The 24,109-nt window shown below is 35.6% G+C and overlaps 1 protein-coding gene across 2 annotated transcripts in view; it reads left to right on the forward strand.

The window, feature by feature from the left end:
* LOC132122195 (carbonic anhydrase-related protein 10-like) overlaps positions 1 to 24,109 on the forward strand; it is a 180,639-nt gene that overhangs the window by 90,703 nt on the left and 65,827 nt on the right. For both annotated transcript variants that reach the window (XM_059532168.1, XM_059532167.1), the window contains one exon: positions 1,198 to 1,340. In XM_059532168.1, the coding sequence (XP_059388151.1) occupies positions 1,198 to 1,340 (143 nt within the window). The remainder of the gene's footprint in view (positions 1 to 1,197; positions 1,341 to 24,109) is intronic.

A 24,109-nucleotide genomic window follows, 5' to 3' on the forward strand; every position in this document is an offset into this window, starting at 1 on the left:
ACCTTTCCTGTGCTTAGATTGTAAGTGCAAACTCCAAATAATTTATTATGGCTAAACGGAAAAATATGTTTTATGAGGATGATTACTGTAATGATTAAGTCTAATAAGTAAATGTAACTTTTGTCTTAAAATGTGTATGAAACGAGAAATGTGAATATATTTATATTCAAAATATTCAAAATAACCATACATTGTGATTATATATAAATCTTGAAATATAAAAATACATAAACCAGGCTATCAGTCAAATGTACCCCCCACCCCTCTTTTTAACCAATAAATCACACCACTGCATACAAAAAGAAAATTTTTTTACTTGATAGAAGATGCAAGCTTGGAGGTCCTTAACCACACCACTGACTGCTCATAAATTATTAATAAAGAATCCTGTTTTGCAGGCTGCCAATCATCTGATGTAATGGTTGTCAGGTGGAGGTGCATGTAGCACAATGCTGTGAAAATGCCAAGGCGAACACTTCGTATAAATAGTCTAAATTGCTTGAAAATGTCATGGGCTGCTGGAACTCGGATGTTGAGTAAAGTTATTTAAAAGAATAGAGGGATATTGTTGTGCCGACTTTCTCATGAGTATCAAAGATTTATGATATAGGGAGACCGGGGGCAGCTGTAACATTTCTAACATTTCCCTTCATAACGCACTGCTACAAATCTAGCTGGCCTCTTTTGGTATAAGAAACCGTAGCTGTGAGCCGTAGCCATTAATAGACTTCTAATAAGAAAATCTAGATCCTAAAATTGAAATTAATAGAAGTCATAGTGTTACAGTTGTAACAGTGATTGCTAGTAGTTATATTAACGCACTCTATCTGAAATAACAGCATACCTTGAAGTAATATAATTTCTTTAATACCTTTTAATATCCCTTAATCATCTTAATTTTTATATGGTGCTACTTATTTTAGCTGTAAGGAACGTTTTATGTATTTAAAGCAGAAGACATTGGGATAGCTGAATTAATTTAATTGTTTGAAATCCCCATTGTAAAAAAATTAAAAAAGATTATTTAAAAAGATTACATATTTTCTCATGCTTTATAATTATTACATCCACTTGTGGCTCTTATTTATTCATTCATTTATTATAAATTCAATACAAGACTACTTATTATGAACAAATGATTATGATTGTTTGAAGAATGTCCTGCAAACCATCACTGTGTACATTCTCCCGTTGCAGTGCCATCGTTCTGGGGGCTTGTAAATTCTGCATGGAATCTGTGTTCTGTGGGGAAGAGACAGTCTCCAGTCAACATTGAGACGAGCCATATGATATTTGATCCCTTCTTGACACCACTGAGGCTCAACACTGGCGGACGAAAGGTAAACCATGTCTTATGTGATGTCTGCGTGGCAACAGTGTCAGTGCGGTGAGCTGCCTGGGAATAGTAAACATTATTTCTAGTGTCAAAATGCTGTGATCAACTGTGAAAATGCTACTTTAGAGAAAAAAATAAAATAAAAAAATGCATCTAGGTCGGTGGTTATGCTAGATTCAGAACAGTTAGGAAAGTAAATTATGGTGCTTAGTTTGAATCGCTATTTTCCGCTGCTGTTTTTACTGTAGCTGATATCCTTCATCGTGTCGTGCTAAACTCCAACAGCATTTTTATCATTAGTATACATGCAGCTTTGACTTCATATCATTCGAGATGCAGGACGGTTAAAAATGAACTAGTTATAGATACATTGGAAGAAACAAGAAACCATTTTCACTCAGAAATTGCTTGTTTGTAATAAAAAAAAAAAATAAAAAAAAATCCATGAGCACATTATGCATCAACTAACCACATAAAAGTGCCATCATTTGTTTGTCAATAGAGAGAGGATGGCATGTTTTACATATTAATGTATCTTCTCTCTTCAAATGCATCAGCAGTGGGTAACTGAGGTCGTGCATGTGGCGGCACTGAAGGCAGAGATTCATACTCATACAGTCAATGACTAGAGAAAGGAAGGATAATAATTCACTGCATGGTAATTTGGCCAAAGCACTCTTGTCTTCTTGTCAAGTCTTATTAAATAATTTGTTGCATTCATTATCTGTAGTTTAAAAGAATAGCAATTCACACTGAAACAATTTAATGAAAAGGGTTTGTCCTAAACTAAAAAAAGGTTAATTGCTGTTTTTAGCGGCACATTTAAAGCCATTTACTAGATTTTTGCTTAATAAATATATCAGCATGGATAGTTCATGAGTTAAAAAGTTTAGATCAGTCTTTAGAGATTGTTTCAGAAAAAACCCTGTCCTCTGATTTCCTGGAACATGTTAGACAAATATTTTTTCCATAGAGGTTTCAGTCGTACTGGACTGTAGTCCTTGATGAGTGTGTTTGAAGTCACACCATACGTGTCTGAGTTTCATTCAGAGTGGAGTTTACATTGCCAGGCTCTCCACAGCATGATAAATGGACTAATGAATAATTAAAGGAAATTAAAATGACCTCAGAATAGAAAACCAATTAATCAGGCGCAGACATGCATCAAGGTTATTTGCTTTGGATTGAGGGAATCACAGTTATTAAATTGTCTATATTAATTGAATATTTGCTCTGCTGTAGATGAGCCGCAATTACTTGAAGAGCTTTTAATGAATTTAATCGCTCTGACAAGGGAGGAAGATGACAGTATCGTGTCCGTTATTGAAGTCTCCAATCAGCAAAGTGGAGAATTTGAGATATGAATATGAAAAGATGCCATATGGAAATATTTTCTTCCAACGTCATTAGCTTTGGGGCGCATTAGATATGAGATAGGACTAATTACCGAAACGAATCAGGCCCCATGCTGTTTAGCATAGCATAGATGTACTGTAGAACATAGTGTAGTAGATTGTCTCACTATGTGTCTGTCACCTTCCTTTGTCAGTGTATGTAAAACGGGACAGGATCCCGCCCAGAGACAAACAATGACAGATACGATCTGCACACAGATTTTATTCAGTTACATGAATATCATATTAGATTACTCACGGAGTCAGCCTTGTCATTGCGATTTCATTAGCTTGGGTAGTTGACAGTGTGAGATACATTCTCTGTATAAACTGATGGGATCAGTTCAGCTGTCAGTCAGCTTACACAGGACGATATTTGAACTTAGGGACAACACGGCTCTCGTGCAGATCACACACATACAGTGCATACCAAATGAGACTCACCGTGATAAATAAATGTAAATGAACAACAGATTATTTTCTTTTTTTTCTCAAATGACTTGTTCTTGAGGGAACTGTAAATCTGTTACTGATAGTAATGGTAATGTAGAGTCAGCCGGTCATTATCATCTGATTATGCAAGAGTGATCAAGACCGTAATGCAAAGCATGGGGTGTTTTGATCTCCCTGTTGGGGTTTGTTTTACAATTAGCATCGGATGGCTGTACATTATTCTAATTTTTATATAGCATACTTATGCAAATACATGGCTATGGAAAATTGGTTTGAGTTAAAACAGGCTAGAGGTTTCCCAAAGGTTTGTGAGGGAACTGCAGGGGATTTGTGAGTTAAAGAAAAGCTTAAAGAAATCTTTTTTTTTTTTTTTTAAATCAAGTAAATAAATAGAACTGCACAATTGGTTTAAATAAACATATATGGTTATTTTAGTCTACATGACTGTGTGTTTCAGACTCTTATTGCAATAATAATATGCAGTAATTATACTGCTATAATTAGTGAAAAATATTTAAAACGTATTATTATCATTATCATTATTATTATTATGCTGTCAAATTATTGGAATATCAACTTAAAATCTAAGGGGTACTTTAAGAAAATATTGTTAAAGGACCAGTTTTACTAAACGGCAAATTAGCGTTAGAGGACAATTCCATAAAAGCGCAGATTGGAGGGGAAAATTCTGTGAGTGATTTTTAATAAAAATGCACACCTTTATGAACACTTCCATTTCCATGATGATCATCGTAATCTACCAGGAGCAACGCAAATGAGCACCTGCTTTAAGACATGCTTTTTGGGGGCATTAAATAATGACACAAATACCATTAATTTTGACAAATGCAAACTTTAGTAAATCGGGTTGCATGATTCAATTATATACTCTCCTCCCATAAATTGTGTGTCTGAAAGGGAAACTCCTACAAATGCATAGTCAAAAAGCTCAGGTGCTAAAATAGCTGTGTCCACACATTTTAGCGCTAATTCTTCACTGCCTGTCTTTACTAAATCCTGACAGTACTATTTTAACACCAAAAAAGTGTTTCCACTGGCACAAGCTGTTAATAAATCTGTCCCAAAGTGGTTTGGATTTCAAAAAGTCCCAGAGTTGAAATATTAATTGGAATGATTATAGAAATTATGAATATTTATTTACATTTTAAGGGATTAAAGGAATAGTTCATCTAAAAATTAAAGGTTGTTTACTCACTCTCATGTTGTACCCGTATGACTTCCTTTTTTCTGACGAACATAAGATTATTTTGAGGGGGTGAAAAATGTCAGTAAATATTTTTATTTAATTTAATTTAATTTTTTTTTATTTTTTTCATTTTTTTTATTTTGTGCATATGATGAAAGACAGTGATGCCCCAGTGTTATATGATCCTCAGTGCTCTACAAAATATCTGCTCCACAGATGAAAATCATAGCAGCCACCATTTAAAAAATCTGATTGCTCAGTGGAGCCATGTAATAAGAGGTGATTGCAGTGTCAGTTAGATATAATATTCTGTTCGTATGAGTTCAAGGATCAGTGATGTCATTTTTCCTGTAATCTGGCCAGCGGGAGAAGGAGATTGAAACCGTTTAACATGTAAGATGTACGTATGACTAGATGGGGAGTTCTGCTGCCACAGGGAGAGAACACTCCTATTGCAGCACTGAATCAGTATAATTACACTGGGAACATGGTGGAACAAGAAACATGGAGCCATGGGATGACAACTGTAGTGATCTGTGGGAACACACTGTTGGTGGTGTCCTATTACATATTTGGCCCCCTAGCTTTTGTTTCACACACATGTGACTTCCATGTTGGCTTTGTACCTGAATGTTTCAGCTCTTTTCACTGTTTGTTGCAAATGTTTGCACTCGCATACTAAACCGTTTCAGTGCCCTTGTGGCTAGCGGTTTATATTTCATGAACCACGCACGCCAGGCCAAGTCGCTCCTAGAAAATAATTTACATCCTTTGTAATTCTGCAACTCTGCAGAACACGTCACTTACAGGCATGACTGCTTCATTTCCTTTGCGAACTTCTTGTGTTGGCAAACCCTGGGGAACATTAGCATAAAATATGCAGTCAAATATTTTTGAATAAAAGTGGAAATGTAAAATATTTATTAGAGAAAGCATTTGCAAAAGATTCCTCAACATACACGTGCATACATAAAGCTCAGCTATGTTTTTCATGGTGAACGTAATAAACCACAAAGGACACAGATGTTTATTGCTGAGGGTGAAACGCCTCGTGATTATGAGAATTGATTTAGTTATGCAAATTACTGATTCAAATTAATTAGACTCAAGTTTGTGTTGGCTGAACCTGCTAAGCTGTCACAGTATACAAAGCAGTTTGCGCATGAATATCTCAAAGGCTGCAATTATTTCTGTCTCGCCGTGGCCTCTTACTTGTCAAGGCGCTGGATTTAATTACTGCTGGATCGGGAGAGCTCGAAGCCCTGATTCTGAGTCGGAATATGCAACCTAAGCCGGCGTTCATGGCTCGTCCATCTGTGAGGGTGTATAAATTTGAATCATAAACATGGAGCTAAAAAGGATTAGGAAATAATTGGATTCAATCACTTGTGTCCGCAGGAAGGAGTGTTTGTAGGGTCCAAGGGTTGTAAGGCAATCTCGCTGTAGCATGAGTTGCAGGAAAATGGGTCACACGGAAAGAGGAAATGAATCAGCAGTCTCCTGTCCTCTATTCTCAGATCAAAGCCTGAGTGCTCCACCACAGCAGAGACTCTGAGTGTGCCTTCATGTTTGTGATGTTCAGATCCTACTCCAACATTATGATAGCAGGGTTTTATTAAAATGTTCAGATCACTTTGTGGTGTTCGTTGTACCAAACTACTTGGTGAAATCAATTGTATCTCAATTTCAAAGGACAATAGTGGAATGATCTTATAAAAAAATACAAAAATAAAGTTATTTATATTAAATAATTTTTAAAAAATGTTAGTTTTGTTGTTTTATTTAGTCTTGTCTTGTTTTTGTTTTGTCTGGAATTTTGTTTTTGTCCTTGTCTTGTTCAGTTTTGTTTGGTATTGTTTTGTGTTTTATATTTTATATAGTTTGTTGTATAAAACCTACTGAGCAGTTTAACTACACTGTTGTATTCTATGTCAAGGCTGTCCTTAGGGGGATGCAACTGGTGCGGTTGTGCTTGAAACCAAACAACCCAAACCCGCCACCCCATACTCACTTTATCTGCTGTTTTTACTTTTGGAACAGGTATCGTTAGTGTGCCTCTCATTAGGTTTTGGGCCAGAGCTAATGATTGAACTAGTGTGGTAATGTAGTACTCTATGGAGATCAGGGTGGTTGATCTCTAAAGGTATTGCTGTTTAAATGTGCATGACTATGAAAGATGCATGAGCATCCTCCCCCAATAACACCTACATTTGTTCTGTTTCAGCCTTCTGTGAATGCTATATGCAATGCCTTAGTGGCAGATTCACTAAAAGAATTACGCAACTCATGTAACAGCACAAACAGATACAAAAAGTGCTCAGTGCAATTTTCATGCCACAAAGTCCTAGTTCTGAGTACTATGTTGTGGAGGGTGCGCAGACTGTAGTGATCTGGCATACCTTGCTTAACCAGCATGAATCAACCACAACTGAACTTTACATTATCTTAAGAACTTATTAGTACTGCAGTATCTTCATTGCAGGTGTTTGTGTCTATGATGATTATAATGGTTGTACACTAATGAAATAGATATGTAAATATATATGCCATGGACATCATGCTGTGACTACTCTAAATCTTTCTTCTCAGGGATAATCTAGTTTTAGACCTCCTTGATCTTGTTTAAAGAATAACCCTAAGTCATTAAGAATTAAACATTAGAGTAAATTTAGATGTACTGTATGCTGTCTAATCATTCATTATCCCTGGTCTTAAAAACATAATCTATATTTTTCAGGCAAATACTTGTAGTCAGTTTGAACATTATACATACTCCTGGTCAATTCAGAACTGTGGCAAGGTCAGTAATCTTTTTAAAAAGATTCTCTTACATGGTTACAATAGGGCTTGGCAATATATTGATTTCACTGGTGATCTTGAATATTGTGATTTTAATGCATTTTTTATGTGGCCATTAAGTTTCCTAAAGACCATATCATTAGAGTAGTAGCAATTAAGATGTTTTAAAAGACTGTTGAATTTAAAATCATTTAACAAAAACTGCTTTAGGGTTGGTTAGTTTGGTTAATTTCCACGTGTCATTTCAGTGAGTTGATTAATAATGGATCCAGTGTTTCCTGTTTGATATAAATGCTAAAAAAAGGGTAATATGATTTTTTTTTTCGTGATATCGTCTTAAAATTTGAAGTCTATACATCTATACTTCTGTACTTCGTCTGGATTGCTCCAGGACTTATTTCATGTATTTATATGAAAGGGAAAAAAAACATTCAGTGTGGTATTTTCTTTTCAAGGCACTTCAATATCTGTAACTTTTTAATTTCTTGAGTATTATCAACTCTGAATGAGGGATCGTAAAGCCCCCCTATAGCACACTGTCTGCATAGCACACTGTTGTCAGGAACTGTTACCATTTTACATTGGGTAGGTCATTTTCAGCTGTGAGTCCCAAAATGGGGGTGCAGGTTAACAGGTTAATCTTACATCATGTAATATCATCAAACTGACACAGAACAACAGCTGCAAAAGTCTGCTTCTTTATCTGCTTGCTGCTCTTATTCGGTGCTGTATTTTATTTATTTATTTTCTGACTAGCTCTTTGGCAGTTTATAATAGATATTGAAGCTGCTATAGACTAGCCATCAAATGTGATCAGCAGGGAAATGTGACATATGTTTTGCATATTTATGTTTGCTAACAGTCTGACAATGGAAGAGAATGACATACATAACCGATAGTGACAAGGGGTAGCACATTTAAGCTGTGAGTCGGTGGAGGGAATCGTGTGTTCTCACATTGATGCTAGCTACTAATAAGGTCAATGAACAACCTGATTTAAAACACATTACACCAGTTTCGTATTGCAACAGTTAGCAGACAATTCAGAACGCTGAATTCAGAAAGGGCCTCATTCATTCCTATTAGATGTATATAGAGTATTAATCTATTTGCCTAAGTGCATTTTCAAAACCTGTAGCATAGCTTATGATACACTGTGCAAGCGTACAGTGTGTTAATAAGCCAGTGGTGTATATTTCAGTAGTTGAAATATGTATGAATGAACTCTGCAGCATTCTACCCAAACAGACTCTGAGCACTAATGTATTTCAGTAAGAGACTGTATATTAAAACCATGCATTTGTTATCTGAATGCACACTGGAATAATTATACAGAGATGTATTGTTCCATAAAACTCAAGTTGAAATTAGCAAACAATGGAGCGAAGCATTGTGGTGTTTGTTGTTTTACATTAGCTGAGTTGGAGGGCCATTATTGGAATTAATTTGAACGCAGTGTTTTATAAAATTGAGCCTGTGGTTTTGTCCCGGTGGCTGTCTAGGCGTTTATCACCATAACACTGATATACAGTGTGTACATTAATTAACAAATTGTAAGAGCAAAACTAGATGACAAAGATATCAAGTAACAACAGAACAAGATGTAAAATATATCTCTATATTATCTTGCTGAAGAGTCTTATGGTGACGCCTCTCTTGTCTGTTGATTGAGACATGGGCAAGACCCCTCTGGTCTGCTGTCAGAATGACTGATTGGTTCAGAAAGCATAGAGGCCTGCTTGAAAGTGAAGTCTCAGAATACAGTCCAGCACAGCACACCACAGCTTTCATTACATGGGCTTTCTATAAGAAGATAAAAGAGGGTATTCGCTAAAAAAAATATATTGCATGATTAAAAGCATTGTTTATATTCACATAATGTATGTTGTTTTAGCACCCAATTTAATATTATGAGAATGAAGCATCAGCACTTTTATTTTATTTTTATTTATTTTGTCACACTTTATTTTAAGGTCCGATTCTTGCTATTAATAAACCATTTACTACAACTTTTGCATTAGGTAGAATATGGTCATGCAGAATATATGTGCTTTATAAGTGCCAATAAACAGGCTATTAATAATAGGAATGCTAATAAGCAGCTAGTTATTGAACTGGTCCCTATACTAAGGTGTTTTTATTTAATTTTAAGTTTGGTACTTGTATTGTATGGAACGATGGGTCTCAGACAAGTAATTTACAGGAATTAGGACATCTGTTTTCTATAAACTCATTAGGATTCACACTGGCAGTCCACAGTCTTAACATTATTAAAAAAGAAATTAATGATTAGTAATATATTAACGAGTTTCAGTGAAACATTTGAACGTTCTATCCTTTATTATTTATGTGGTCATTTAGTTTTAATTAGGAAAATCAGGGAAAGTTTTAATTCATTCCCCTAAGATTGCCCTTGCTGTATTTTTAGGCATATTAGAGTTGTTCAGTTGATTTCATCTCCCTGGTTCAGTTTGTTTCTTTTATTGCTAGTAAACATGGTCCATAGCTTTAAATATTACTTATCTATTTTTCCTTCTCTATACAAAATTGCCCCCAAAAAAGGTTGAAATGTCACACTCAGGTTCTTAAAATTTTGGCTCAGATACCCAACCTTCCTGCCTTACTGTCTGTGAATGAAGAATTGTGAAGAGACATAACAAAAAAGGCCTTTTATCTCTTCTACAATATCCTCCCATTGAAATATTAGTCATATCAGCTGTTCTTTGCACTCAGCTCTCAAAAATTCCTCTTTCTCTTTAGTTTCTATGCCTGTCATTTTGCTATCCAATATTTTTCGCCAGAGTCAGGCAACCGATTTATCAGTGTCTGACATAGCCTCTTTACTTGTCAGTGGTGCCTTTTCTCTTTTTGCCTTCACCAGTGATTTAAAATCATCAAACGCTTTCTTTTTTCCAACTTTTAAAAAAATACATTCTCTGGCCTGTGAATAATGTCTATGAAAAATGACTATTAAAACATAATTTCTATTCAATTTATGAAAAAAATGGCAGTATGAAGGTTCTAAAGAAGCACCTTGTAATTTTTTAATTATTGATACAGCTCTAGAATTTGGAGAGATGCAATGTAAGGCAGAAGTGAGCGGTTGGATCGAGGTGTTTTGCCGAAAGAGATTTGGATACAAATTCCCAGCATTAATGCCAGAAGAGCCTGTTTTAATGGTTTTCTCACACTGTTAGTCTGCCACACTCATATTTTGGACCGCACTGTGCAGGTGAGCTGTATTGATCTCAAGAAGTATTGAGGGAGCATTATCTTCCAAAAAGCAATTAGCATACGCCTTCAACTAACCTTAATTTGAAAACAAAGCCAAGAGTTGAGGTGTATCCAGAGAGACATGTGACCTTGTACTGAAGCCAGGCATGCCATTACAAGTTTAGGTAAACTCATATCTCATGTTTTTGATGAAATGGCTCTGTTCCCAGGCTCCATAACTGCAGGACTTTTATGCATATCCCCGGCTCCTCTGTGCCAAAAGATCAATGCAGACCTTGATGAAGGTGCGCTCAATGGATTTCTTTGCTGTCATCTTCATCAAAGAATTCATCTCTCTTGTTGTAATGATGCTTAACCTAAAGTTCGTATCTTCGGTACCTTAATTTCTGTCTGGCCATTACAGGCAGGCAGTTACTTAATAAAATGCAAATGGATGAAGAGAGGAGTATAAATCATCTCCCTCTTGTTCCACATAGAATGATTATTATACCTTCCTTATCATTATCATGGAGCGCACACTGGAATTGTCCTTTCAGATGGAATATTTTCTCTGTTTCAGGTGAACTTGAGTCTTTTTTTCAGTACAATGTGTCTAAAGTTGTCTAATTAGATGTTTTAAGAAACCTTAGAAAGACTGTGGGTTCATACAAAGACTATGAATGTGTGTATTTAAGACCTTTCTTCAGCTAACCCGACAGAATGTGCCAGAGAATACTGTTTTCTCAGAGGAGACTATACATATGCATTATTTTTCTGATGAGAATTAAAATGGTCTTGTTTTCCTTAAATGACTCAAAAAGAACATCACCACATTCTGTCACGCATGAAAACAAACTTGAAATTGAATATGAAATGATCTGAGGAACATATTGTTAGTACATTGTTTGGTTAAATTATATATGTGATAATCATTACATTTGCAACATTTACCAATATGTTGACTAATCATCAAAAAAAGTGTATTAATTATAGTCTATAATAAACTGCTATTGGACAAAAGATACACTACAGTCTGAGGTCAGAAAATTCTGTTGAAAAAAGCATGAGAAGTATATCACTTAAAAAAAAAAAACAATTATACATATATGTGTGTGTGTGTGTGTGTGTGTTCTGGGTGAACGGGCGGTTAAGTGCTCCCCTGAGGTAAATAGTAGGGCCTCATATTCCACTGCTGTCTGTCAGGTATCGCCCTGATTCGGTTTTCTGTCAGTAATTCCATCTTGTGTTGATATTGAAACCACAGCTGCCTGTTGGAGCCCCCTTCCAGATATCATTCTGCATACCATATCAATACCAATACGCCATTACCAATGACAGGTGTCTCCTCAAGGAACTCATATTACCACAAGAAGCAAAATTACTGCATCTCAAGAATGCTTCCTTTTCTTATTTTGACAGTTTAGAGCTACATTTTGTTTTAATGGGAAGAGTAGCATTTAAAGCTCTTTAACCGTTAAAAAACGATTAAAGGGGTGAATCGCATTCTTATGAACTGCTGAGTTTCACTTTCCTCTTCTGTCCCATTGAACCTCAGGCTGCTCCAGGTGTGAACTGTGAGGTGTGTTAAAGAAAAGTGGCTGTTAAATGGCAGATATGTGATTTAAATGACCTAAATGTAATTAGCTTTGCACATTTTTATACGTTTTATGTGTCGACTGATGTTTTGACAGTTCTTAGAAATAGACCTCTGAGAGCTGGCAGGTTAAGAAACCTCAGCAATGCAGATCAACCATTGTACGAAAAACGTATAAGAGTCTTACAAGAGGTTAAATAATACATGGCACAGCATTAATGATTGGAGAATTGCGTCTTAAATGTGAAATGCTTAATGTTACAGTTGCCTGTGTCACAGTCTGCCAACCTACGCATGATTTCTTGTGAGTATACGGACTGTTTAAGTACCTGTTGAAGGCATGCTGTGACACTCAGTTGGTTGCATTGCAGATTGAAATGCTCCAAATGCTGTTACTGCGCAATCTGACGTCAACTATGATGATGAGGCAGTTTGTTTTTTTATGAAATAAAATTTCGTTTTGGACTAATAGAGATTAATTGGTTGTGTTTTTGCTTTGATCAAACGTCTTGGCCAGTTTTTGTCACTCTGTACATGCAGGAGCCAGGTGCTGCATCTGGGTGCACTGTGCATGAGATTTAAAGGGACACCAGCGCTAACCTGTCATGAGACTGCATGCTCTGCCCTTTTCGCTTCACTTCCTGTGCACAGCACTATCAACACATCAAATGGGTCTTCAACCTGCAGCAGTAGGTTTAGCGTAAGGCTCACTGGCCACGCAGTCCACTCATCTGAATGCCATGTTGGCAGATCTACCTTCCTGTCATTTGACCAATTTGTTGTTCCCCCTTATTGGTTGACTTGTTTTATTATCTAAAAATGATCTTTTATTTCCATGTCTTATTGCATTTCTGTATTGCAAGTATGGACTGCAGCATATGAAAGCACTTGATTGATTTCCACCTTAGACATTTGGAAATCTACAAGCCAGATTTTACAAAAAAGTATCTTTGCAATACACAAAAAGATTAAGATAGATTAGTTATTAAATCTTTTTTGTTTGTTTGTTTTAGTATAGAAAAAAAAAAGATACATATACATATATATATATATTATTGATATTTATAATGTGTTACAGTTGTTTAGATGCAACTTCGAAGGTTTTTATTGCCAGCCAAACACAATGCTATCTGTTAGCTCAGATACCACAGGGGATCCAGGGAAGGGCAGTTATTTTGTATGTTCTGACAGCTGAGGTAAATGACTCCATTACTATGACCAACACCAGGTGTACAGGACAACTTCAAAATATCATATTATATCATATACAAAATATCATATTTTAATAAAGGCTTTTTTGTCAGGGATATACATTACCAGTCAAAAGGTATTGAACAGTATGATTTAAGGAATTATCTTCGGCTCACCAAGCCTGCATTTATTTGATCCAATATACAGCAAAAGCAGTAATATTGTAAAATATTTTTAGCATTTAAAATAACTACCTTCTCTCTCACACACACTCAGCATTAATCTGAAATAAAAAGCTTTTGTAAATATAGACTATACAAAAGCTTCAAAAAGCTTTTTTTATTATTATTAGTACTTTTTTATTAGCAAGGATGATTTAAATTGATAAAGTGATCATAAAGACAACATTGGAAAATATTTCTATTTCAGATAAATGCTGTTCTTCTGAACTTTCTAAACAAAGAACCCTGAAAAAATTCTACTTGGCTGTTTTCAACATAATAATAATAAAAAGTATTTTTTGAGCAGCAAATCAGAATATAAGAATGATTTCTGAAGGATCATGTGACTGGAGTAATGATACTAAAATTCAGCTTTGAAATCACATGAATAAATTATATTTTAAAACTGGATTGAAACTGGACTGGAATTAGGGCTGCATGATAAATCGCATGCAATATTTTGTGCGGCCCTAGTTGGAATTGAGGTACGCATTTTGGTTTCAAAATTCGATCAGCTGTTCTGTATTGAAATATTGAAGAAAAAAAAAGGCACAATGGATGGATAGGGCATTTTTAGGAAGGTGCTGTCGGGCGCACATGCACCCCAGCCAAGCATCATCTGGTCTTCTGTCTCATCCAATCAAATTTCATCATTAGATATTTGTTTTACTTAACCTCCTATCAGAGTTTTGGTCAAACCCCATCGAAAATTCCGTCTGTGGATTCCCTCAGCTGTCATGAAATTTGAGCAAATTGACAAACATTTTCAATTTTATGTTTGGATTGTTTAATCCCACAACTGCAGGGAGCCCAGCAACCCTTATGAATATTACAGAGAGTCTTCTTTCCCAGTAGGAAAAGCAGCAAGGAAAGGAGGTGCTGTATATGCACCGTGACCTTTGTCTGGCAGTGCCTGGTGCGGTTAGCCTTGTGTCAGAATGAAGCCTGACATGACTGCCTCTGGGGGGTCAAGACTTACCCCATGGGGATGTTTAGCACCTTGGTGTTAAAAATGGGGCTTAAAGGCCACAACCAGTCAAAGAGGCCTGTATACACTTCCGCCTTTCCTTGATGTGTATCGACAATATAGCACCAAATTAACATAACCAACAGCTCGAAGCACTGTCGTTTAGAATCACGAGACAGCCGTATCGCTAATGTGTCACACGCTCTGGGAGATTGGAGATCTATATAAGCCTCTGAGAAGTACAAGAGCAGAGGGCAAACAAGCCAGATTCCCATCAGCCATCAATCTGTCAACCAATCAGCATGTCGTATAAGGATGTTCTAACTCAAGCAACTGTTTCTGGAAAAAACGGGATGAGGCAAGTACTTGCTCATCCATATTCTTGACATGTAACCTTGCTTCTGGCAAAAGAATGGAATGGTCAGGGTTTATTTACCATCAGCATATTAAAAGTATGAAACTACTTGTAATCTGCATGTGTAGAACTACATGTAATCTACATGTGTAGAACTACATGTACATGTCAGTTTATCTACAGTATCTATCTATCTATTCAAAGAAAGAGAATGAAAGAGAGCAAGAAAGAGAGAAAGAGAGAAAGAAAAATAATTTAAAAGAAACTGCCTATCCAAAGCCCTCAGTAGAGAAAACAGCTTCACTTTCTTGGCGGGAAAAACGGGAATAATCTTTCTTTTCAAAACAACTGCTGACAATTTCCATACTTTCAATCACATCAAATACCATGGTGCTGTCTGAACGAGATTGATGTAGTATAATTATACAGCACTCTTCTCCAAAGCAATGCCCTTAACATCAATAAAAAGCCATCAGAGTCTGATGAGGTAAATGGCTCTGCCTTGCAGTAAATTGCGGCCTTTACCTGCTTCTACCAATTTTCTCCAGCTTTATTGTTTGATATAATTAAAATGTAAACCAGCTCCTTCCATGGGTGGTTTCTCAAGCAATGTTCAATCACTCTTTATTGCACTGGGCCTTGGCTGTTCAAAAGATTCTCGAAGGAACGAGGGGAAGATTGAACGGGTCTGCAGCCTAGCTAGGCTTATTTCCTCTAATGTGCGGTGGTCTTAAAAGGCTATACAGGAGATTAATATGGCTTCAGTCTTTTTGGAACAGTGACATTTATTCTTCCCCAAAGTTTCTGCTGTTTGGAGGTACTTCCTTATTTTCCTGCATGCCCGTGTTTCTTTTCCTTTTATTCCCCCTTCTCTCCCTTTCCCTTTTTTACTGCATGTTACTCTTTCACCTCCCTCTCCTTTCCCGTTCCATCTGGCTTCGCTCTATGTCATTATCTTTCTGTCTCTCTTTCTCTCTCTCAGCTTTCCATTTTTAAGTTGGGAAGCTTCCAAAATCCTGCCTTTCGCAGATGCACTACACTACAATCTGTCATTTCTGTCACAGACTCGTTTATTATACATTGTACCTCAAAAACACTGGAGCGCAATACATGACCAGAATTTGAGCAGACGTGCATGAGGTATTTGGTCCCTTTCAGACAGCTACCACATGCAAAATGCTCTGCCGCTGAGGTTATACTTTACTGTTCAGCTGAACTGCAGAGCAGAAGTTTCACAGAAATAAACCCCTGCATATAACGCTGTCTTTGTACACTGGAGATTTGATGTTCAGTGGAAAGCATGTGTATAGAGAATGTTTGTGTTTGTGGGGCTCGCATATTTCTTTAACAAAACAGCTCTTCAATCTGATATGTAGGGTTAGACTTAGGCTAGTTGTCACCTTTTACTTTACTCAACATTTCTAAAGGTCGGTTTATTTTTGAAAGTCGCTTTCTGTCTAGGCACATAGGTTAAAGGATTGGTTCACTTAAAAAAAAAATATTGATAATAACAATGTCATCCAAGATGTTCACGTCTTTCTTTCTTCAGTCGAAAATAAATTAAGGTTTTTGAGTACAAACTTCCAGGATTTTTCTCCATATAGTGGACTTCAATGGGGATCAACAGGTTGAATGTCTAAATTGCAGTTTCATTGCAGCTTCAAAGGGCTCTTCACGCTCCCAGCTGAGGAATATGTGTCTTATCTAGTGAAACGACTTTCCATTTTCCATTTTAACCATTAAAAAAAAAAAAAGTATATATATTTTTAACCACAAATGCTCATCTTGCACTAGCTCTGCGATGCCCTTAGGTCACTTCACATATTATGTAATCACGTTGGAAAGGTGTATACACTGTGTGTGTGTGTGTGTATACTGTGTATATATATATATATATATATATATATGTATATATATATGTATATGTATATATATATGTATATATATATATGTATATATATATATGTATATATATATATATATATATATATATATATATATATATATATATATATATATATATATATATAACAGCATATATTATATTTTCTCACACACATACTTCTGCTTATCGTTGCTTAGAAGTGATATTCTCTCTTCACTTCAGAAGCTGTAGCTTTCCACACAGGCGCGTGCACACACATCACATCTTTGCATGAGAAGTGTTTATTAGATGGGGGAAGGGCAGGGTCTCAAAATTAATGATGAAAGATGCAACATAATGCCAGCAGGGGTCACTCATACTTCATTAAATAAATAACAAACAGGTAATTCTGCAGAAATACATAATAAATGTAACAGTTTTGATGGTATATTATTGATTGCTTATGTTATAAGGATGTTGTTCAGTGATGCACAGAACCGTTGGGTGAAGCAGTCATAGCCGGTCATAGCAAAGCAGTTGAGAAATGTTGTTTGGACCAAATATTGTAAAAAAAATATAGCATAAAAAATGTGTAACAATCTGCTCCAATAAAAATGTAACAACTTGCCCCCTTCTGAATTTATTTTAGTTATTCAAAATGTATTTTAGATGCATTTGAAATGCTTGTTAAGCACTTGAGCCCACACCAATGCTAGAGAAAGTGAGAATTTGTACAACTGTACTTTCCATCTTCTAGATAGTGAGATATAATCTTGTGAACATTCCCATGTGACTACTAGCCCTAGTCTCTCCTACTATCTAATCTTTTATACAAGTGATACACTAGTGTTTGCATTGAACCTGCCATATTCCTGATGGGTCTTCTCTCCTTATCAGGAGCCGCTACTGCAGTAACACTGAATACGGTAATTATTTTGTCGCTCCAGTGAATATGACTCACTTAGCCAGAGAAAGTAGAGTTCTAGAGCCGAGCAATAGATTGTTGATTCAGCTGAGACATCCATGTTCAAGAATATAGTGTTAATGGGTCAAGGTTAAGAAAAATTAGACATCTGTTTGTATTGTATGAGTTTTGTGCCAGTAGAATCCTTCACGCTAACAGAAAACTATTGCTGTTTTTTTTTTTTTTTTTTAGTTTCAAACAGCGATTGGCATTCACAGACTAGTTTAAGGACTTGTCAGCTTAATACAGACTGTCTGGTAACGGCTAGTAAACATTAGTGGTCAGTCAGTATGGGTTGTTTAATGGCTGATGCTCATATTGATTTCTAGACAGATTTTCTGTAACCCTTGGTAGGACCTCTAGAAACCTTTTCAGAGAGTTTAGTTCTTTGAAGAAAAAATGAATGGAGGCATTTAAGAAATGACAAAACATTGTAGTACACAATAGGACATTCTTTGCACCTCCATGTTCTAAACAGGGGTTTGGCAATCTGAAGATCTGTAAGTATCTTTCAAAATATCTATTTTTACAGTACAGTATTATTGCTGACATATTGCATGATAGTGTTGCCAGAATGAATCAGAAGAGGTCTAGGTCATACTTTTAGTTAGTTAGTTTCAGTTTGTACGTGTACTAAGATACAGGAGGGGTGTGTTTGGGCGATTGAGTTTCTGGATGTTTCACCAGTCTTCATAAAGCTGCATCTCTATCTGCCAAACCATGTTACATCAAAAAAACTTTCGATCATGCTCCATTTATCCCAGGTCTCTCACTCCATATGGCTGCCTGCTCTGAAATATCTGAAGCACTTTTTTTCGGGGGGTTGCAACAGAGAACATACATACAGTAGATGTACATCACCCATATGCTTCTCAAAATGTGATGAAATCTGGTGCTGTTTATCTTGAAGCAATCTGTATGTCTTTGAACTTTTGACTTTTGTCATAAAAGTAATCTAAAAGTTTTACAAAACAGTTTTTTTAATTCTGCAACTAGATGACATTAGCCATAATCATATTGACAAAACTATATCCTGTAGTTCTTAGCAATATGCAAAAATCCCCCAGGCCTTATTGACAACATTGACAAATTCAGCCAGTTTACTTTTTTTAATTAATGTTTAATTTAATGACCTTATTTTGCTAGATTTATCAGTACAGATTATTCTGGAGGACACAAAAATTATTTATTAAACATATTTTTAATTTCTTTTTCTGCTAATGTAACCAAAGATGTACTGTATAGGCTGAGAAAAATAGTCACACTTTATTTAAAGGTCCTATTAACAAACCATTAACTATGTATTTTGCCTCAGTAAACGACCAATTTGCTGCATATTATTAGTTAGTAAGGTAGTTAAGGTAGTAAAGTTTAGTTATTGGGTAGGATTATGAATGTAGAATATGATCATGCAGAAAATGTGCTTTTTGAGTGCTAAAAAAAACATCCAATATGTTAATAACAAGCATGCAAATATAAGCAACTACTTAATATTGAGAAATGTTCCCTATAGTAAAAAGTTACCAAATATTTTAACCAATAATACCATAGCCCACATTTCATGATTCAGTTTAATTTTGAATAAAGTTCCACTCAACACTATTTCTTGCTGAATATTTAGTTTCACTCAGAAATTTGCATTACTGAAGTGGAATGCGCTGGGTTTCATGTTGTCTTTTAGTGCTGGTTTATTGTCCTAACGCCCTTCAGACCTCTCCAGTGACTGAAATCAGAGGCAGCGAGCACACCCAGCAGGACCCCTGTGCATTGTTGGGAGACTCAAATCCCCAGGCTTTGGATTATCTACGTGCTTAAACTGATTCAAGATCAGGGGATGCTAGTCACAGCTCACTAATCTCCCTGTGTAGGGTCAGAGGAAAGCTCTCTGGAGTCAGTGAGCCAGCACTGTTTGGACTCCGCTGAGGGCTATTAATTCCCTTTCTTGCCACAAGCCTCTCTGTCAGGAATCGATTGTGCTGAGAAATTGACAGCGGAGGCTCTTCTACTCTGCCTAGATTTCTCTTTTTCTCCTTTTGCTAATGTCTGCGTCTTCCTCACGCTCTATATCCCTTTTTCTCTTTTACTATTATTTATCTCTTCTTTTTTCAGCTGTGCCTCTCCTTTCTCTCTCTCTTTGTCTCTTTCTCTCTAATTGGCATCTGGCAGTTGTTTGACACATTGTATATGGGTTTGATCAAACCCAGTGTTTGTGGTATATAGTTACTTTTAGGGGGTTGATTGTTTCAAAGGAGTTTCTGTAGGGAACTTTCAGGGTGCAAGCTGAGGTCCATCTCCCGCGACGCAAATTGTCATTTGGCATTGCTTAAGTCAGTTGGCTAAACGCCAATTATCTAAATACTTTTAAGCAAAACACAACAGAACATCTGATGCCTAAAATTCTATTTAGGCAACATATTTTAACATGTTGTATTGATGTATCATTTGTATATTTCACAATATTACTATTTGCACAGTATTTTTGATTAACTGATTAAATAAAAGTAACTTTGGTGTAAATTTAAATTAATTACATTTGTCTGTAGGAGCAAGTTTTGGACCAAGAGTTGTTTTGTAGTTATTGATAAAGTGAGATTTTCAATAAATTACAGATTTTTTTATACTAATATGGTTAACAGGCTAATGTGTTTACAATTAACTGTTTTTATACTACACTGTAGCATAAATAAAATAATAACATTTTGATACAACCTACTGTTGATAATATCGCAATGGTCTTTTAGCTGGTTAACATGACTCAGTTTGCACCTTCTGGTGAGTGACACAACTACACCCTCTAACTGCATAACGCATCTTTCTCCGTTGACTGAGAATTACTTATGTATTCTGATGGAAGCACGTATTCTTCCCTTCCTCTGTCTCACTGTATCAGAGCATGCGCAATAAGAGCAGCATGTGGCGCAGGCTGCAGGAGAACACTCAAGTGTTTATGTCCATAGTTCTGTTTCCTCCTGGGCAGCCTTTAAAGAGAGTGCCTTGAGAGGAAATATGAATGGAGCTCTCATAAATTTCCTTCATACACTGAGAGAAAATGAAAAATTGCGCACACACGGTCGCACACACGAACCCACACACTTGGATTTAGATGGAGGAGAAATGCAACAACGGTCTGAGAAACCAAGTGTGACAAGTGAAATTAGGACATGAAGTTTGCATCAAAGCACAGCTGAACAAAGCCTGGGTCTTGCAGCGAAAGTGTCCTTCACCTCTTCAAGTCAGTGCAGAGAGCGCCAGAGGCCACTGTTAGTGTACACTTTGATCTTCTACCACTCCAAACTTTGTTCTTAGTGACAGTAATGATGTTTGGTAAAAATACTTTTTTTTTTTTTTTTTCTCAGAAGATATTTCATGTGTTAGTATTGACCTAAAGCAGTGTACTGTGTCAAGAAACAAACAACTGGCTAAATCAGTGTAATCTTTGTTATAATCCAGTCCAAGTTTACCCAAAAATAAAGCACTGGAAGAACATAAGGGGTAAGGCATTTAGAATGTATAGCAGGTTCTGTCTAAGCACCTGATTCACTACAGGAGTTATGCAAATCAGGTAACAGAACAGACGCTGCCAAAAAAAACCTGCGCTGAATGCAATTTCCACAACTCTGTTTCCCATCTTACAGACCGGTTCTGAGTTGTGGAGGATGGAGCAGATGCAGAGTGTTTATGGAACTACACCAGCATTTGGATTTATGTTCCATTAGAATGCTTTTGTTCATCATATGATCATTTTTGATGAATGACTGATCCTTTAAAATGTACACAAGCATCTCTTTTGAAGGCAGCGTGTACAGTATTACAGTCAAATTAAACTGTAAGTGGGAAATGAATAATACTCCTTTCATGTAGAGTCAGACTTATCTTAATTATAATTTATATTAAAATAAAATGACCAAATGAAAGTACTTTTTACTGGTGGGAAAATTCTCAGTGGTGCCTGAGGTACTGAAAAGATTTGTGAAGTGTTTTTTGTTTTTTTCTATAATATATATATATATATATGTATATGTATATATATATACAGTATAAGTACTTGGCATTATAAAGTTACATATATATATATATATATATATATATATATATATATATGTGTATGTTGACCGTGTATCTTTATCTACTTATTATATTAATGCAAGATGTGTAATCCTTTAAAATAGTAATAATACTATTAATAGTAATAATAATACCTTACTGTCAAACCTTACTATATACGTTAATAGAATAAAATAACATTAATCATGATTTCTCAACAGTCTTTAGAAAGCAGAATGAAAATTTTTAAATGCGTATTAATATTAATTATAATTTTGTTTATATATATTTAATATCTTATGTTAACATTAACTTAACTCAAGTAAAAAAGAAATATAAAAATATAAAATGGAAATTATTACTTATTTATTATTAGATATATACTCATTATTATATTAATATATGATGTATAAACATTTAAATAATAATAATAAACAATCTTACTGTTAGCAAGGTTTTTAATGGAGCAAATTAAAAGATCAATCTCATGATTTCTCCAGTATTAGAAAGCAGAATACACACACACACATAAACCAATACGTGATCATGCAGGCATATTCTGTAACTGTGTGTTTACATACAGTACTATATCTTACAGCTTTTGCTGTGACTCATGTTTTGTTTTTGTTTTTTTGTTTGTTTTTTTTTGTTTGTTTTTTACGGTTTGGCTACCTGCATAATTTATTTTCATCTTGAATGCATGGCAATTCATAGTAACAGCTGTCCAACTTGAAGTGCACTTGAAAGCGCATAGGACAGGATTTTGAGCTGAAATACTTTGTGCTAAAGTGCTGCTGTTTAACAAATTTGGTCTAAGTGTCTCATCAAATGCTAACTATAGTGCTGATGCACATTCAGGCCCTTCGACAAGTTTCTAGAAAGTAACAGAGTGCGACGGACTTCCTTCCTTTAGTGGAAAAAATGCTTTTAGTTGTTTAAATGTGTAAAATTGTGTCAGCGTATTGAGTGTTATCTTTGTTTTCCACCACTTTGTATTCCTGCGCTTACTGAACTTGAGTGTCTCTTGCTCAGATTTGCCTTCATTGGTATGCTGAAGAAAACAGGGTTAAGTTTAGACATAAACACTCCAGCATCTAAATGGAATTGCCAGCTCCCATTACCTGGAAACATATACCTCTTACACCTTCCCCTGATGGAATCTGGTAATACATGCTACTGGAGCACTTTAGAGAGTGTGTTTGTGAGCAGAGAAAGTGTATTATTGCACACATACTTTCAATGTCTTATGTAATCTCTAATACGCATGACCTTGACAAACAAAAGATAGCAGCAGGCCCTGCTTCTATTCTTTACTAGCCATTTATGGTTGAAATATGAATAATAGATTTGTGTTTCTTCTCTTGTTATCTGCTAAGTATGTTATGCGTCTCACTCACGTTCCATCAGATAATCTTTGAAACAAGAGAGCGTGTGATGTGATGGCCGATATTGGCTGCTTTTGAAGCTGTTGTTTGGTATACAGTATCTTTGCTGGTTAAGTGGCTCTCCTCCGCAAAACTGTAATGTAAACCTTTTCAGGCCACTCGCCACAGATGTTGTGGCTTGACGAATTGCAGCAATACGAGCCTCAAAGTGCATTCTTGATGGCTTTTATCTAAGTTTGGACTAAGTGCTCAGCGATCAAGCCAGACATGGACATTTTGAATTGAGACCGGGGGACGTCTGATAGAATTAGGGACGAGAAAAAAAAGTTGATTCATTTTGTATTTACTGAGAACAGATTGATCTACTAATATAAGACATATAATGAATTTATCATTCTAGATTGTACAATTATTGATCACAATAAGGGTCAAAATATCGGATCACAATAAGGAAAAATATTTTCTAAGTAATTAGAAAAAAAGACTATTATTTGTATTTTTATTACAATTAAATAAATGTAATGAATTAATAATAAAATAAATATAAATAATTTAAAATGAAATAAAAATCATACTCCTAATAGAACAGTTATTGTACATAATGTAAACTGAATTTATGTGTGTAATTGTTTTGCGATTTTTAAAGAATTTGATGGGATGATCAAATAATATTACAAATAATATATATATATATATATATATATATATATATATATATATATATATATATTCAACATTGCATTGCATTGTGTCCAGTTATCAGCTCATAAAATCAATTTTAATCATTATTTATTTGCCTGTCTCCATAGTGAAATAGTTCTTTAGTTCTGCAATAAATTTCCTAAGGCAGTCACCTCAGTCAGATTTATCTGAACACTGTGGATAGAGGGATTGAGGCTGATAGATTGAGGATACATGAATGAAAGACAGCCATTGAGAAAGAGAGAAAGATTGAATTGGTAGTAAATTGGCCTTTTATTCGACTAAAAGCTTTGACCTTTGAGCCTTCATTGGCAGACTGATCTGTTGACACCGCTGATAGGTTGCAATCATACCAGGAGTGTCCCAGAAATACCACCGCTGTTGTACTGTATGTCTGTACGGTGACCCTTCTCTGTCATT

This window comes from Carassius carassius, chromosome 40, assembly GCF_963082965.1.
Source record: "Carassius carassius chromosome 40, fCarCar2.1, whole genome shotgun sequence".
NCBI lineage: Eukaryota > Metazoa > Chordata > Actinopteri > Cypriniformes > Cyprinidae > Carassius > Carassius carassius.